Genomic DNA, 15943 nt, shown 5'->3' on the forward strand with positions numbered 1-15943 from the left:
TGTTAGTGTGATAACAACTAAAGTAATATTAAAAAACTTAAAATAATGCAATCACTATCAATATTTACCCCTAAGCCCCTTGTGTTTTTTGTTGGCTATGTGTCATTCCTAAACACTTATTGCACTTCAGTGATACTGAAAAACAAGATGACTCTGCCAGTGCAGGTATGTGTGCATCCAGTTATCCAAGTGAGCTTTAATTCTGCAATCTGCATTCAGGGAAATTGCAAACAACATACTTGCAAAGTCAATGTGGTGCTAAAATAAAGACATCAAGCAGCATTTCAAACCCCCCCCCCAGCGTTCAGGTCCCAGAGTGCAAACATTTGTTTGCATCACAGAATTTTTAATTAAAACAGCTAAATTGACATGTCTCCAAAACCTCAGGAACTTTAAGCTGAACAGTCAATGCGGAGGGATAAAAAAAAACACGGAAGTGGCCATTTCAACCACTCATAAAACACAATTCACAAACCGAATCTTCCACTTTCCTTTTTTGTACCAGAAAGAGAGGATGTGGTAGACTTGATGAGGAGAGAGATGGAGAGGGAAGAAGAGATGAAACTTGGAAGCCTCCCCTTTTAACACATTTTATAAATTCTAGCATGTTAGAATTTAGAGACAATAAAATAAGTAATAGCTGCCTGTAACTCACTCAATCTAATGAAAAACATTTGCCCACATTTTCTATTAAAATGTATTTTGACCAAAAAAAGTCCCCTAAAATGTATTAAATACCTCAACTATGTCTAGCATTGTTAGTATCTGAGTGTGGAATTTCACTTTCTTGCCTTATCGCTCCAACAGAGCTGCAAGATCCATTTGATGGTCATTATGGTCGCAGTTGACAATGAAGAGACAGCCCAGTTCATGACATCATCAGAGGCCTATAGGTGATGATGTGTGAGCTGTACAGGGACGGGAAGCGATGGCTGGGAAATGACAGCAAGAGTGAGACACTTGGGATGTAGGCAGGATAGCAGGCGATGTTTAAGACAAGATGTCATTGAAGAAAAAGCAGAATTTCATCATTTATGCTTCATAGAAGTTTATAACGGCTGTTGGTTTGAAGCAGAAAAAAACTCAAACTTATTTAAATTTGGAGAGGGTTTTAAAAAATATCCTTTTCTTTAACATAAATAGCCAGTCAAGACAGTTTTGAAGCTCACTGGGATATAATCTGTTTAATTGAAGTTCTGGTAGCAACAATGTTGTCAGTATAATAACTTACCCAGTCCCAGTCTTTACAACTAAATCCACACTTTGCCACACTGGTGGAACCGGTCTTGTTGTTGTGTTGATTGTGGATTTGTGTGTGTGTGTGTGTGTGTGTGTGTGTGTGTGTGTGTGTGTGTGTGTGTGTGTGTGTGTTTGTGTGTGTGTGTGTGCGTGTGTTTGTGTGTGTCCTCCTTCTTTCCACTCAGGACTTCAAATTGTTCATAAGTATTTACAAAATAATTAATTGTAATTTAAGTGATACATTTTTACATTATCTCATTGTAACGTCCACCATTTCTGGAGTGATCTCCCCTTAACTATTGATTTCTCGGTAATGGCTTACAGTCTCATACCACTTAAGGTCAGAGAGGTTTTGGATCGTGTACAAGCTGACTGCACTTCGAGCCAAACCAACTCCTGCTACCGTGTAGTAAAAACTGCAACTCAAGAGAGCATTTTCTACCAGCATCGTAAGACATGTCGCTGAAATACACCTTGTATCAAACCACACATTTAGGTTTGCAGATCTTATAAACTAGCCCAGTGAGTTTTGCATCTCTATTAAAAAAATTAAAAGCTGTATGATATTTTGCTGTAAAATGTGTCTGCACAAATGACTTATTGTGTGTTTTCCCGGAACAATTTGCCTGTATTTGTACAACACTCTTCTGTCTGTACTCTGCCAGATGAACCTGTGCTATACTGGATGGTCTCCTGCATGGAGACTTACACAATTAATACAGTCCTTGGACATCGCCTTTGGGACGCAGAGCATCACACAGACGCATGCCTGTAATAGGGCTATTTGTTTTCCTCAGAAAGCTGTCCAAAGGCCCTCACTGGGATCGCTATACTGCACAAAGGCCAGCTATGAATTGGTCAATTCCACAGGGACAGGCTATTGATCAGCCCCACGGCTAGTAGGACACAGATATGCAACTAAATGAGATATTTGTGTGTGTGCGCATGTGTGTGTGTAGTGTGCATGGAGTAAAATCAACGTAATCTGCATCAAACACTAGGCAAGTGTTCTCATCCACATTGCATTATCGTATTTAGAATCAAAGCCTGTCAAAAACGGACTCTTCTCCTTTTTGAAAACAATAAATTGTGAAACCTTGTGATGAAAACCTTTTACATTTTTTTATTCAACAGGGACTGTGTTCATTTATCAAAATAATGGAAAGGCTGTAAATGAGCCATTGAGTAACTCATTTTCATCACTTTGTCTTTAAATTAATAAACCAAAAGTTGGGGGAAGCCCTCAATTTGTTTTCTTTTCACTGTCTTCCTTGAACGGTATTTGTTGTTTGAGACTGGTTAGGTGCCCCCTTGAAGGAACTTAAATAGAGGACGATGGATACATATAGAACAACTTCTTACTGCTTCCCTCATCTCTTCCATTTCTTGCTCACATCCGCTGCAACCCCTCACCCACATCTCCTTTTTCAACAAGAGCAGTTTGTCAGGGTCAGAAAGCAATTTAAAACCTCTCGTAATGAGAGTCAGTGAAAGAGAGAAGTGAGAGAGGGAGAAGTTAAAGGGAGGGAGAGAAGGAGAGATGAGGTAGTGGGGTGGAGAGAAGAAGAGGATGAGGAAGGAGGGAGGGCTAGGCTGGGGTGTCAGCCATCAAAGCGGGCCAGGAGAAAAGAAGGCCAGGTGCTGGTTGTGGGAATGTGCCGTCCATGGTTCCAGGGACTGCGGAGCTGGTGGGGGCTGTGGGGGGTGAGCAGGGTGGTAATTAGCCAAGCCTGGAGGAGAGAGAGAGGGCCCTCCAGGGCCCGCGGGGATAGCCCCTCCGAGAGGATACCATTTGCACTTCTACAGGAGCCGCCAGCCCCGGGCCACAAAGAAGGGGAAAAGGGGAACTATGGCATCCTTTATCAGGCCGGACAAAGACGCCGCATCTTTTCAAAGGAGACCGGAGAGAGAGAGAAACTCCAGTGTTCCAGAGAAGGAGGGAAAGAAGTGAAAAAGAGAAGAGAAGAAAGACTGAGGATTGGTCAGGAGAGAGACAGGGAGAGAGATGCCAGTGTGTGGGTTGCAAAGCGAGACAGGAGGTTACGGTCATACTGTGACCCAGTCAGTCCTCTGAGACATCAGAAATTCACTAGTGTCCCACACACACACACACACACACACACACACACACACAGATAGGACATAGAGCTGAGTTTCTAAAATGTATTCCCACAGCAACTAAAAACAATACCATGTTGTTTTTTTACATTTCTATCATTTTCCAGCTTAGTTCCCATCATTTCCAGGGGCATGAAACTATGAGATGTCTCTTAAATCAAAGGGAAGTCCAGTGTGTTTTATACTTTTTCATCTCATGTGAGCTGAGAAGAGACAGTGGATAAGGTGCCAAAATGGCCACCCCTCTACCTTTGACATTATCAGGGAATCTTAAGAGTTTTGCCCTCCTGTAGAGTGAAAGAAAGTGGAGGTCACTGACATTACTCTTACCTATTACCTTTGGAGTACATCTGCACAGGGGGGTGAATAGTGGCCTTTGAGGCTGTGAGGTTGTGCTCCCTATTTGAGAGCAGCCTGACAGCCTTAGCTGGGAGGGGGCCAAAGGTCAGACGGGTCATGTGATAAGGCATTTCAGACCAGCACGTGAGGGCCCCAGACTGAAGAGGTCTGAAAACCTTAAGGATTCTTCTCTCTTTCCCTTCTCTGTCCCCTTACTCCCTTGCTCTTCTCCCTCTCTCTGGACACAAAATACCATTTGTTGTCCGTCAGTCAGTAGCACAGGGCCCGGGTCGGACCCAGCGCTGAAAGCTCCATTCACACACCCTCTCACCGAGGGATGTTTTTGCAATTCAATATTTTCACACGCAGGCAGCTTCATCGTTACTTTGGAACCGTACACTTGGCAGGATGAGGCTGGGGGCCTCTGGGACAGAGGGGCTGAGAGGTGGAGGGTTGGAGCAGAGGGGGTCAGCACAGAGGAATCCTGGTGTCGGGAGGGGACGGCCCTGCGCCCGCTAATGGGCCATCTTGAAATGTTTTAGCCCAGACCCCTCCAACACCTTCACACACACACACACACACACACGCACACACACACACATGCGCACACACACACACACACACACACACACACACACACACACACACACACACACACACACACACACACACACACACACACACACACACACACACACACACACTCAGAATGGTAACTGAAATACTCATCGCTTCAAAACAAATCTGACCCCAAGTTAACAAGAAGCGCTCTTACTTCCATCATCAAAATTTCGGGGCTAATATAGTAACATTAACTCTCACACACGAGACAGCACATAGCCGACATCACACAGTGCATGGTAACAACCAATGAGAATGGCTGCACAATTTTTGTATTCATCACAAGGCTCCTTTGAAAGTACTTATCAACACAGCATATAAAAAAAATCAGCAATAGCTAATTCATGAAAAATACCCTTTGAAAATATAATCTTCTTATTCAACGGGGGATTGTGCACAGATTACGGACAGGAAATAACAGGTCAGAAAACAAAACAAAAAACAGAAAATGGAAGAGTTAATGGAATTTTGCCTCTTTGAACAGAAACATTTGAGGAGATTTGTTTCAATTCTTCATTTGTATCACAACAGGATTTTCTCAGAATACAACGTGGCTGAGGTAACTGGAGGGCCCGCAATGAGAAGGAGCTCTTAATGTATTTATCCTGTGCACCACACTCTACTTAATGAAATTAAACCACACCAATTGTGGCCCTTTGTCTCTGGGGGATTTCAGTAATCAACATGCCACCAGTTTTCATTTTGTATGAAAATAAATGGCAGCCGTTGATATGGGCCTAATTGTGTTGCATCGAGGAGGAGTTGAGTGAGAGAGGAAACTTGCAGCGGCAGTGATGTAGTGGAGCCTATTTTCATGGACAGCAGCACTCAAGAGAGGTGGTCAAATAAGCAAAGGCATTCATCTGAGGGAACGGTACCCCGCTTCCACCCTCTCCCCCATCTTTCTCCCTCCTTCTTTTTCTATCCATCATACTCACAAAGAAAGTTAGCCAAGTATTAAACAAATAGAGAACTGGTGAGCCCTGTGCACTCGCGCCTGGCAGGGTCACTGGATAATGACAGCTCAATTACAGTGAATCTCCTTGTACAACCCCTCCCCCCCTCCCCTGCACCCATGATACAATCCCCACAGCCACCCCACCCAGCACAGCAAATTTGTCAAACTCCCCAAAACGACGGGTCCTGACAGTGTAATCACTAACCGTCCCCACCGACATGAAAGAGGTCTTTATCTGGCCAAATCAAAGAACCTGATCTCTGAGAGAAAGGGGTGTGGGGGGGGGTGACTAGAGGAGAGAAATAGTCCCGCTCAGCCCCTGTGAGACGCGGAGATGGTTTTAATCCGCTGAGACACTGCGTGCCCATCTCTTTGTGGTAATGACGAAACACAGGGGGAAAGACTATGAGGGGGGGGGATGAGGGGTGAGAGAGATAGAAGTGAAGATGGAGCCAAAGCTTTGAACTGGCGGTCTGATGAAAGAGGAAACAGGCAGGGAGAGCTTAGAGCAACACTGCCCCGACACACCACTGTTTGTTTCAGAGACAGACAGACAGACAAACAGCCCAGGGGACAGAGCAGTTTGTCTTCTTATCATATCTACACAGGATGAGACATCATCAGCATGCACCCGACTGGGACTTCGACTGGGAGCGTGTTGTGTTTGTGTGCAAGTCAAGAGATGAGCTACAATTTTTTGAAACAAAGATAGATAGATAAAGATAAAAAAAAAAAGATTTTGGTGAAATAACTTTGAATGTTTCTCACTATTTAGTGGCAGTACTAGGCTAACAACATCACATTCACCTGGTGCATTGATAAACTAATGTCATGTTTCTGTGGTTATATATAAAAATTGTCAAAACTACCACACATCTTAAACCCTGTGTCTGATGACTTTAGTTCCACAGCTGATCTAAGACAATTTTCTTAAGTCACATTTCAAGGCTGGAAGGTATTCAGTTTTCCAATAACATTTCATAAATATGATAGCTTATAAGATCATCTGCTTATCATCATCTTTAAGTTAAAGGTGATTAACTGTCTTGTGCCATGATACAAAGTCTGCCAGTTTCAAAGTAGAGCTAATTTAGAGTACATTTTACTTATGACAACTTCCTCACTATATAGAAATTGGACAACAGATATACATTAAGCCGCAAAACTATACAATTATATTGTCATAATATAGTTCAGTGGAATATATAAAGATAAAAAAAAGAACACACATTGTTTCTGCACGAGACAAGAGCAGGAAGTTCAGGACCAAACGAGGGGAATAGAGCTGGCTGAGGACAAATGAAGAAATAAAAAGAAAGGGAGAGAAAGAGGGAGAAAATGAGCAGGCTTATACCAAACAAATCAGGATTAGACCCAGATAAGACTAGTCACAATGCTGAGCAATCCCTAGGATATCACAATGCGACTGGGAATCATGAGGGCTGCTAAAACACGCTAATTAGGGACTCGACACATTTGCCCCTTGTTTTGCAAACAACACACTGTTTAACAGCGGGTGGTGCGCAATCACAGCAGACACACAGAGAGATAATCATTTAGCATGAATCAGGACACTCAAGAAGTAAGGATGAGGTATTTCCTATAGGGATTACTCTAGCAGTCTAGTAGTATTCTTAGCTGTGAGAAGCTGATGGAATCTTCTAGACATCCCAGTGGTGATGGAACGTAACTCGATAAGCAGCCACAGGTCAAGTCAAAATGCATTTCACTGCAGGGTAATAGCTTTTCATTTTTTGAACCCCCTTTTTGCCAACACATACCGATGTTCCAATGCTGCTCTGCTATTTTTAACAAGACCCTGCCCCCATCTGCAGGCTGAAAACGAGGGGTATGAGGAGAGACGAAGAACAGGGGGCTGTTCCAAAAGAAAACATCGGGGATATATCTTAAACTCTCTTGGGCAGCCACAGTCTGCACTGCCAAATGATCAGGAGATTGCTGTGTTTTAACAAACATGGCGGATGAGGTCATTGTGCAGAGGGAAATATTTGCCAACTGGATAATGTGAGGTCAATGTATCAATGAAATGAATGGGATTTAGATCCATGTGCAAGAGCTTAATGCTGTCGTACTTGTATGTCAATTCAAAATTTGATTTAGCCAGCATGAGATCAGGCAGGACTCATGGGGCTAAAAATATGTAATTGTGTGTGCATGTGCATTTGTGTGTGTGTGTGTGTGTGTGCGTGTGTGTGTGTATCTGGGAGTTTGTGTATGTGTTCCTGCATGTGTCCAGGTGTAAGACGTGCCCACCCATTGCTGTGCCAAACTCAGCCAAGGTCAAGGCACGGAACAGTGACAGGACCTCCAAAGACTGAACAAAATGGTGTGCATAAACACACGTGCACACCTCACACACACCTTTGCCATGCACACTGATATTTAGCCAGCTAACAGTGCCAGCTCCTGCTGTTGGGATGACATGCCCAATGAACCTTTCTAGTTTGTGATTGATTGGGGTTAAATCCTAACACTGCCCAAAAATCTGTCGCCGCTAAGGTGTGTTTAAGAGTATGTGTGTAAGTGTGTGTGTTTCTGAGTAACCATCTGCTTTACCATAAATATATATGGTTTCTAAGAGTTCTTTACAGATGTCACAAGGCTAAAGAATGAAAAAGAAAAGTTCAACTCAAGTTACATTTTCTGCTCACTATTTGCACTAACACCAAATAGGCCACTAACTAATCATGCAAACACAATTCTGAATCCAAATTAAACACTAGGAATGCCTTTAAAAATCGGAAGTCATTAATGAGGCATTCTGACACCCACATGTCTTAATTATGACAACTGGGATCGCTTCCGGAAATATAAATACAAAACATACCATTTTACATTTTCTGCTCTCACAGCACATTTAAAGAGATGGTTGCATAAAATAAAACAACCTAATATGGAACCAGCTTTAACCATGACCAAAAAGTTACCTAATTCCCCTTCAAATGTAATATGTAGCAAGTCAGCTGTATGGCTTTGTTATGAATAAACGCGCCTTAACCTTTTTTAGGATTCTTATTGAACAAGTTGGTCTTTTAAAAGGATATTAATGTATTCACTGAGAAAACAGTTGTCTTACATTAATAGTACTGTAAGTGGTTACAGTAAGGTATTTCACTGGTTACACTAACATGGGGAACCAGACCTGGAAATAAATATGGAAAAAGACTGAAAGCCTTACTGCTCACAACACACATTGAACTGTATCCTTCATGCGCATACACTATGATTCAACAAACTCTCCTAATCACGTTCTTATGCAGCATATGATGCCATGCAAAATGTGAACTGATGCAATTAGTTAGGCTACACAATTTTTCAATCCTTGAAAATTTGACAGAATTGGTCCTAAAATCAATACAAAATGCTAAGGGAAATAATTCTTTAACAGCATACAGAAAGTAAATTAAGCAAACATCTGATTTCACAAAACAGTGCACAACATCTCCCTGTTTGGAAGGTGAACAGTATTTTTGTTCGGTTGAGTCATTTAAAATCTAACAGATCCTGAATGTTTTGGGGTGCAAAGATTAATGAGACTGTGATAATCACAGCGCCTAAGCAGTCGTCTTTGTCAGAGATGTAAAACTGTAAAACTATAAAACTGGTGCTGACTTATCCAGAGAGCTGCTAAGATCATTCACATCATCACACATGAATGCAAATGGGCTCCATGGAGCCACAAGAGTCTTGGATTTCACCACTGTGTTTTATCTATGAAGAGTCTGGAGCGATGATTCAAGATCTCACAGGTATTTGGTATTCCTCACTGGTTTTTCCAGAACGTTTGCAATTTAACTTGAAAAGATAAATAAATGCCCTGCAGTCTGAAAGCACTGTAGGATTAAGCCTGGCCTTTGTCATTAGCAACGGTGTAAGTATTACAATTACACTGAACTTCCGAATTTCAGTTCACTAGAAAATAACATAGAGATTTGGACAAAAGTAGCACAGCTGAATTTCACTCACTCAGTCTCACTACAATACACTGACAACAAATTTCCTTTTCATTTGATGATCCTGTCATTTTATGTCCAGGCTCTAATCTGTGAACATGCCAGAGGGCTATCTGACAAACATTACAGTTGCATAGCAGTAATACATGGGAGCCTGGCTGCAGGGAAGCCTGAACGTTTGGCCAGAAGTTCAACATCACTACCATTGTTGCTTTTAAAAGTGTTATGGGCTGGGTTTTATTACTTCTGTCAAAACATCAGAAGCTGTTGAGCCAGGCCAAGTTCATGACCAGGAGTCCATCTAATAAGGGGCATTTAACACAAAGATCAATAGGATATCTGGCAATTAGTATATATAGTCCAGAAAGTGAGAGACACAGAGAACTGTGTATATATGATGAAAACTGCCAGAACTGTTCAGTGTGAAGGGTCGACAGGGGGAGGGGGTTAGTGTGTGCAAAATCCGCAAAATATCGAGAAAGAAAAAAAAACAAGTGGTAAAAGGAAATTCGCGCTGCATGCGCGAGATTTAATTGACCTGATAATGCAGACGACAACAAAGTAAAAGGGTTTTTAAAAATCAATTACATGTTTGCTTTGGTCAGAATTGGACTATATCCAACACCTTTCTGTTTCCCCTACCGTATAGGTGAAGCTGTTACATGATTCCAGTACAGTTACATTTATTTAGATTTGTGTGTAGACGGTTGTGAATGTACAGTAGAGCGCGAGAGCTGTATAGCATGCGGGCTGTAAATGTAAATCTACGTTCTCACATATACAAAAATAAATTAATAAAAAAATAATAAAGTCAAATTAAAGTCAAAATAGGGGAAATAAATCTACACACAGTCAACTTGAGGTCGTTATTGATCACAACCAAAATAGCAGCTGTGTATAGATTTGAAGGGGGAAAAAAACTGACGCAATGTGCCAGCAGCGCACAGAAACGCACCAACATTTGCAGTATGGTCTATGATGTGTATATCACGAGCCAATGTGTGTATATAAAAAACGTAATCATTGTCACTTTAGTTGTGTTTTCTCATCTGGGTTTCGTTAATTTGTTCTTAAATTTTTTTCTCATGGTTAAGATCGAGTCTTAAAGTATAAAAGTAATATTTCATAAAATAAGTTGTTATAGCTCATATAATCCATGGCGGTGGATTTTTTAATTATCTGCGAAATTAATTATTATAATCAATAATAAATGAACAAATGTAGAGTAAAAAAATTAAAATCTATAAAATATTTAAAAAGAAAACGTAGGCCTGCAATTTGGCCTTATTAAACTCTATGAGAAATCCAATGATAACAACATTAAAGTGTGGGGAACAGATCAAAACAAGTAATGCTTCTTTAAAAAAATCCCACCTGTAAGAGCGATATCACATTCAACACTCACTTCACCCAAAAGCATTAGCCTATGTAAACAAACCAGAACGACTACACACTAATCGATGCAAGTCCTTTTTTGAAATACAAACATATTCCTAGACGTGGCCTTTAACGTGTGGGCTGTGTGCAATCTGCCGAGAGGAATAAATACACAGGAGGGTTAAAAATAAATGATAAAGCAGCTGCTCAATGTTGCTGGGGGCTTTCTGTATTCAGCTCAAAGGGCTGTATTTTACCTCAGCGGCAGAGAAAGAATAAAAAAATGGAGACTGGAATATTCTCCCACGCGCCGTATTCAAAAGTTGTGGGCCTGCACGTTTTGAATGTTAAGGAGAACATGATATATTTCGCTGCCTGTTCTGTTCTTCTCTACTGCCGCTGCAACACATGTGAGGCCTGTGGGCTGCAAAGGCTCCACTGCTCCGATGTGAGAGTGCTACAAAGCCAGGTATTTGTGTTCATTAGCACCCGGATCAACAGACTATCAAGGCTGTTTAGAGATCAAGACCAAGTGCAATTACTGGCAACAAGCACGATCCTCGACATGTTTAAGCATTTTCACTAAGAGGCCCAATTAGAGTTTTGCTTTTCATTTATTTTCTTCCCCCCTCTTTTCTTGTTTCCCCAGTCTTCGTCTTAAACATTTACTGGAACTTATTCACAATGCACAAATCATTAGAGAGAATGCAAAAATGTAAAAAAATAAGTGTTGGTTGTTATTCTTATTCTTTATCTGGATGCATGTGTGCTGATATTCTTACTGGAGATTTTATAATAATACGTACAGACGTTACAGTATTATTTTAATTGTATTGGGAAAAAAAGTAAGCTAATTTAAAAATCAAGACTTGTCAGGCTGTACATGAACATTTATTGAACATTTGGCCTGAAATGAAATATAAACTGTTCTATTTTTTTTTGTTGCCTGAATTATGTCTACTATAAAAATCCAGACTCGTGTTGAATTAAGGCCAATAGCTCTGGCAACTTAACAAACCTTTAAAAGGCCTGTAAACGTGCAATGAGGCATACCAAACATAAAAACAATAACAGGTATTTAAAAATATATATTTATATATATATATAACTTAGAAATAAAGAAAGACTACAAGGCATAACCTGTCCTGCCTTTTAGATTTGCGTTTTACATAAGTACAAATCGAAAGTCATTATGGATAAATTATAGTCTGAGAAACAAAGCAAACCCAAAACCATCAGGCCTACATTAATCGTCAACGTGTTAAGCAACTGTCTCTTAAATTAGCTGTGTATATAAAGCAGGTTGACCCACATCATTAGCTGCACAAAACACAGTGCATTGATGCACGAATACAAAAAAGAGACGTGGTAAACAAACGCGATCCATGAATCAACCCACCAACAATAAACAAATGTCAAACAACAAACATTGTCCATTTCCAACATCAAGGTGCTCATGTTCAAAAAAGGTGAATACATGATTTTTTTCCGTGTGACGCGAGCAGCACTCCACTTAGTAGTAGTGGTGGTATGGGCGCTTTCTTGCACAGGACGCATTATTGATTGGCATTCCCTGGAGGAGGAACCAGCATGCAGCAGTCCGCAGGGCCCAGGACCAAAATAAGTTACCGGAGAGAGAGAGAGACTCTGCGGTTCAAGCAGGACCCACTTGAAAAAATAATTAAAATATTGCACTTCTGACTGAATTCCCATTTTTTGGCGTCTCCGTTTGCATCGAGGGGAAGAGTGCGCTGTACTGCGCTGTACGTACTCGCTGTGTGAGCTGAACAGCAGCAGCTCGTAGCAGAGCAGTGCCACAGCGCCCACTATTTCAAAAGCCGGGAATATGATTTCACAAGACTATGTACGGCTCCATAAAAAAGTTACTATCCTTTTCAACAACTTTCTGGGTAACTTACGGGAAACGAATCTGCGCTTCTACTTAAACTGCGACACCAAAAAAACAAAAAAACGAGGTAACAGTTTATGTCTGAAGAGGAATCAGCGAAAGAACCAGCGGCGTTTATCATTACACATGAAACTTTGTGACACCGGGAACAACCAAAGCCAAGTCCGCAGTATGCAAGGAAACGAGAGCGCGTGTAGCCGGAGCGGGGCACATTTTTAGCAGAAAAGTTTACTCTGGACAATGAGAAACTCCCTCGTTTAAGGATATGACAAATGACAAGGACACACCGGGCATGTACACACGCTGAGTTTGGGACCGGCGGCGGAAAACGGTAGGCTAAAAAAAGAGGAAGAAAGAAGACCTACTTTTCGCCAGTTTTCTCGCCCTCGCCTTGGATCTCATCTTGTTGGCTTGTAGATTCCTTTCGTCGTCCTCCGTGAGCCCAGAAGCTGCAACAACACTATCTTCATCTCACCAGCATTGTCAGTTTGGACACCTTCGCACATGCGCACAGGCCATTCAATCTGACACCCGCGCCGGGGCCAAAAAACTTTCCAATGTATTCATCATCATCACTTTTTTTGTCCTATCGTCTCCCCTTTAGATCACTTATCTCTTCCCCTCCTCCTCTTCCTCCTCCTCCTGCTCTCCCCTCACCAGTTCACCTTCCCTTCCTCCCCCCCTTCGCCATCCCCTTACTCTCGTCCCCCTCCTCCCCCCTTCAACCCCCCCCCCCCCCCCCAAACTAGCCCATTCAGCTCCTGCCAGCACCCTCTTGGATATACCCCTTTAAGTGCGACAACTTCGCTTTCTCCGAGAAGCGGTGAACACATGGATGTACGGTAGGGTCAAGTTCATTTCATAAAAATGGAACAGCAACTAAATTATTGTTATTTTTATTATCAATAGGCCTATAGTCTTTTGAAAATATATTTTATTTCATATTGTAATTTTATTAGATGTTTTTTGAAACCCATGAAAAGCTAACACAATTATTATTGTTCCGTTTTTCGGACTTACAGAAACTCATTGCGTTATATTTACCTCATTAAATGCAGGCATAGATGGTAAGACTCGATTTGAGTTGGACTTTACAGCCTATGATTTGTGTGTGCGTTCGTGCGTGTGTGCGTTCGTGCGTGTGTGTGTGTGTGTGTGTGTGTGTGTGTGTGTGTGTCTGTGTAAACCGTGTTGCCCTCAGGACAAGCAGCGGCCAGCAGCTGTTTGACGCATGCACGGAGCCTCCACCGGCAGAGTCCGTACTGGGGAGAAGTCCAGGCTTTTCTTTTCTTTCCTTTCTTTCTTTCAACCAATGTTCCATTTATGTTCGCTGCAGGAGCTGCTGTAACCGCCTAACGCTGAGCCCAGATCACCTGAAGGGAATCCGAACAGACTGCAGACTTTCTTTTTGTAGGTGTGACTTTCACTTTGCACCTGTTTGTTCGTTCGTTTGTTTGCTGCAGGAGGTGATGGTCTCCATCCGTACGTCCAGCTGTGTGGTGTAGCTCGGATAATTACAGGTAATATGTATTTTTAACTGTCTTATTTATATACATTTTTTATTATAGATACAGAAATCGTACACGTAAATAATTCCACAGCATATTTTGTTGTCATATTTTTTTGTTTGTAAGTCAATTTACAGAACTTAATTCGTTAACTTTTACATAGCTTACAGTTCCAGTTAATGTGATTTCAACTTTTTAAATTGTGCATAATTGTATCATTATTATTTGTATTATTATCATTATACTAATTATTGCTATCACGTGTAATAATTCTGTTTCGTTTTATTGAAAGCCTAACCGACATTAGAAGCAAATAAAGAAGGATGGATAAAAGCTTAGATATTAAAATGTATTTGTGGTTTAATTAATTATAAAACAATTGATACAGCAATGTTTAACTGTTGTTGTTTGGCTGCTTGTCATATTCCTGTAGTGTTTTGGCCTGTAGCCTACATGTCAGATGGGAATGGTTTCCATCTAGTTTGGCTGAATAAAGGCAGCTCTATGTTGGAGTCTATTAAAGATTCGTGCTGATGGAGACACTGCAGACTGCTGGGAGATCAATTGATGCACACTTAGCAAACTTATACTGTAAATTCGTCATACAGTCTAACATATATTTGATCTGATGTATTGTTATTATTATTCATATTATCATTAATATTATTATTATTATATTTTTGCATATAATATTGCAGTGAATCGCTTGATCTTTTTTCTTGTGTCGTCGTTAACCCGCAGCTTGTTGCTCATTATAATGCATAAATGCAACAACAATTGATTTAAATAAAGGCTCGAGTTCATCAAACACGTCCCAGGCGGGATGTTTTCCCATGAGTTGGAGTGAAATGAATCATTAATCAATAATAATCAGCAGTAATTAGCATTCATTATTTGTATATTAGGGAGTTTGTCTTGGCATCATGAGGCGAGAAGGTTCATTTTATTGGCTTTACGGAATGCAGGGAAGCGTGTTAAGTGCGCATTCAATCCCACAGGGACTGTGAAGTGTCAGGAGGTCACCGTGGCCACCGTGTTACGGACCTTTACATTTTCTTTCTAAAACCACTGTATAAAATGGCTGTAACTATATTAATTGTGCATACAGAATCAACAGTTGCATCTTTTAGACACAAGCTCTGCGGCCTTGAATGCAGCAGAGGTGGGTGTGCCAAAAAAGGAGAGACAAATCGATAAAGAAGTAATAAATGATGTGAATAACAGTGGTGTACAAAGGTTTTGTTTATTCCCTGGTGTCTGAAAAAAGCGGGGGAGCATGGCGACAAGTTATCAATAATCCATCGTCTGTATCGATTGGCTCTATTGATACTGCGTCCTGCATCCAGACTCAATGAAAGGAAAACTGAAACAAGGCATTCAGCACAACTTTCCCCGGTTTGTGAATAGTAATTCCATCAGCCACTCGAGACAGTTAAGGCTTTAGCATATTTCTGCACATCGGGTTGGACAACTGATTTCACATGGTGCAACGCCTTTTTAAAGTAGCAATTAACTGCGATTACGCGCTCAAAGAAAAGTGTTGCTCTTCGACATGGGCCCGTTGGGAAATACTTTTCTGCGTCATTTAAAGGCCGACCTTTAACAGGTTTGTGGAAACGGAGAACGGCTGCGCAGGAAAAGCTTGCGTTTTGGGGGACTTGCTTTCCACAGTGTGGATTTCTTTTTACTCCTTTGTCCTGCGGCTGGAGGGAGCGCGTGAGCTCGTGCACAACCATCCACATTTGGTTTTATTAATCACCTCATCACACTGAGGGGTTTGGAAAGCAGCTCAAACAAGCATGAATAATAAAATAAAAAATATTTATTAAATGAGTAAAACCTTAGCATCCAGTTAAAGAATATGCGGTTAAAGAATATGTGGTAAGTTTGGCATTTTGAT

The 15943-nt window shown here is 41.2% G+C and overlaps 1 protein-coding gene and 1 long non-coding RNA gene across 9 annotated transcripts in view; one reads left to right on the forward strand and one right to left on the reverse strand.

Annotated features, from left to right (window-relative positions):
- prdm16 (PR domain containing 16) overlaps positions 1–13214 on the reverse strand; it is a 169944-nt gene extending 156730 nt beyond the window's left edge. For 3 of the 8 annotated variants that reach the window (XM_065960961.1, XM_065960960.1, XM_065960962.1), the window contains exon 1: positions 12901–13209. In XM_065960961.1, the coding sequence (XP_065817033.1) occupies positions 12901–12937 (37 nt within the window). In that variant the 5' untranslated portion in view covers positions 12938–13209. Of the gene's footprint in view, positions 1–12900 lie in introns of all 8 variants that reach the window. The other 5 variants (XM_065960959.1, XM_065960956.1, XM_065960958.1 and 2 more) reach the window with 4 other exon arrangements.
- On the forward strand, positions 12884–15266 carry LOC136181025 (uncharacterized). The gene is made up of 2 exons (XR_010667500.1): positions 12884–13017; positions 13140–15266. It is a non-coding gene; the product is annotated as an uncharacterized lncRNA (long non-coding RNA).
- Positions 15267–15943: the final 677 nt, after the last annotated feature.

This window comes from Labrus bergylta, chromosome 12 (genome assembly GCF_963930695.1).
Source record: "Labrus bergylta chromosome 12, fLabBer1.1, whole genome shotgun sequence".
Lineage (NCBI taxonomy): Eukaryota > Metazoa > Chordata > Actinopteri > Labriformes > Labridae > Labrus > Labrus bergylta.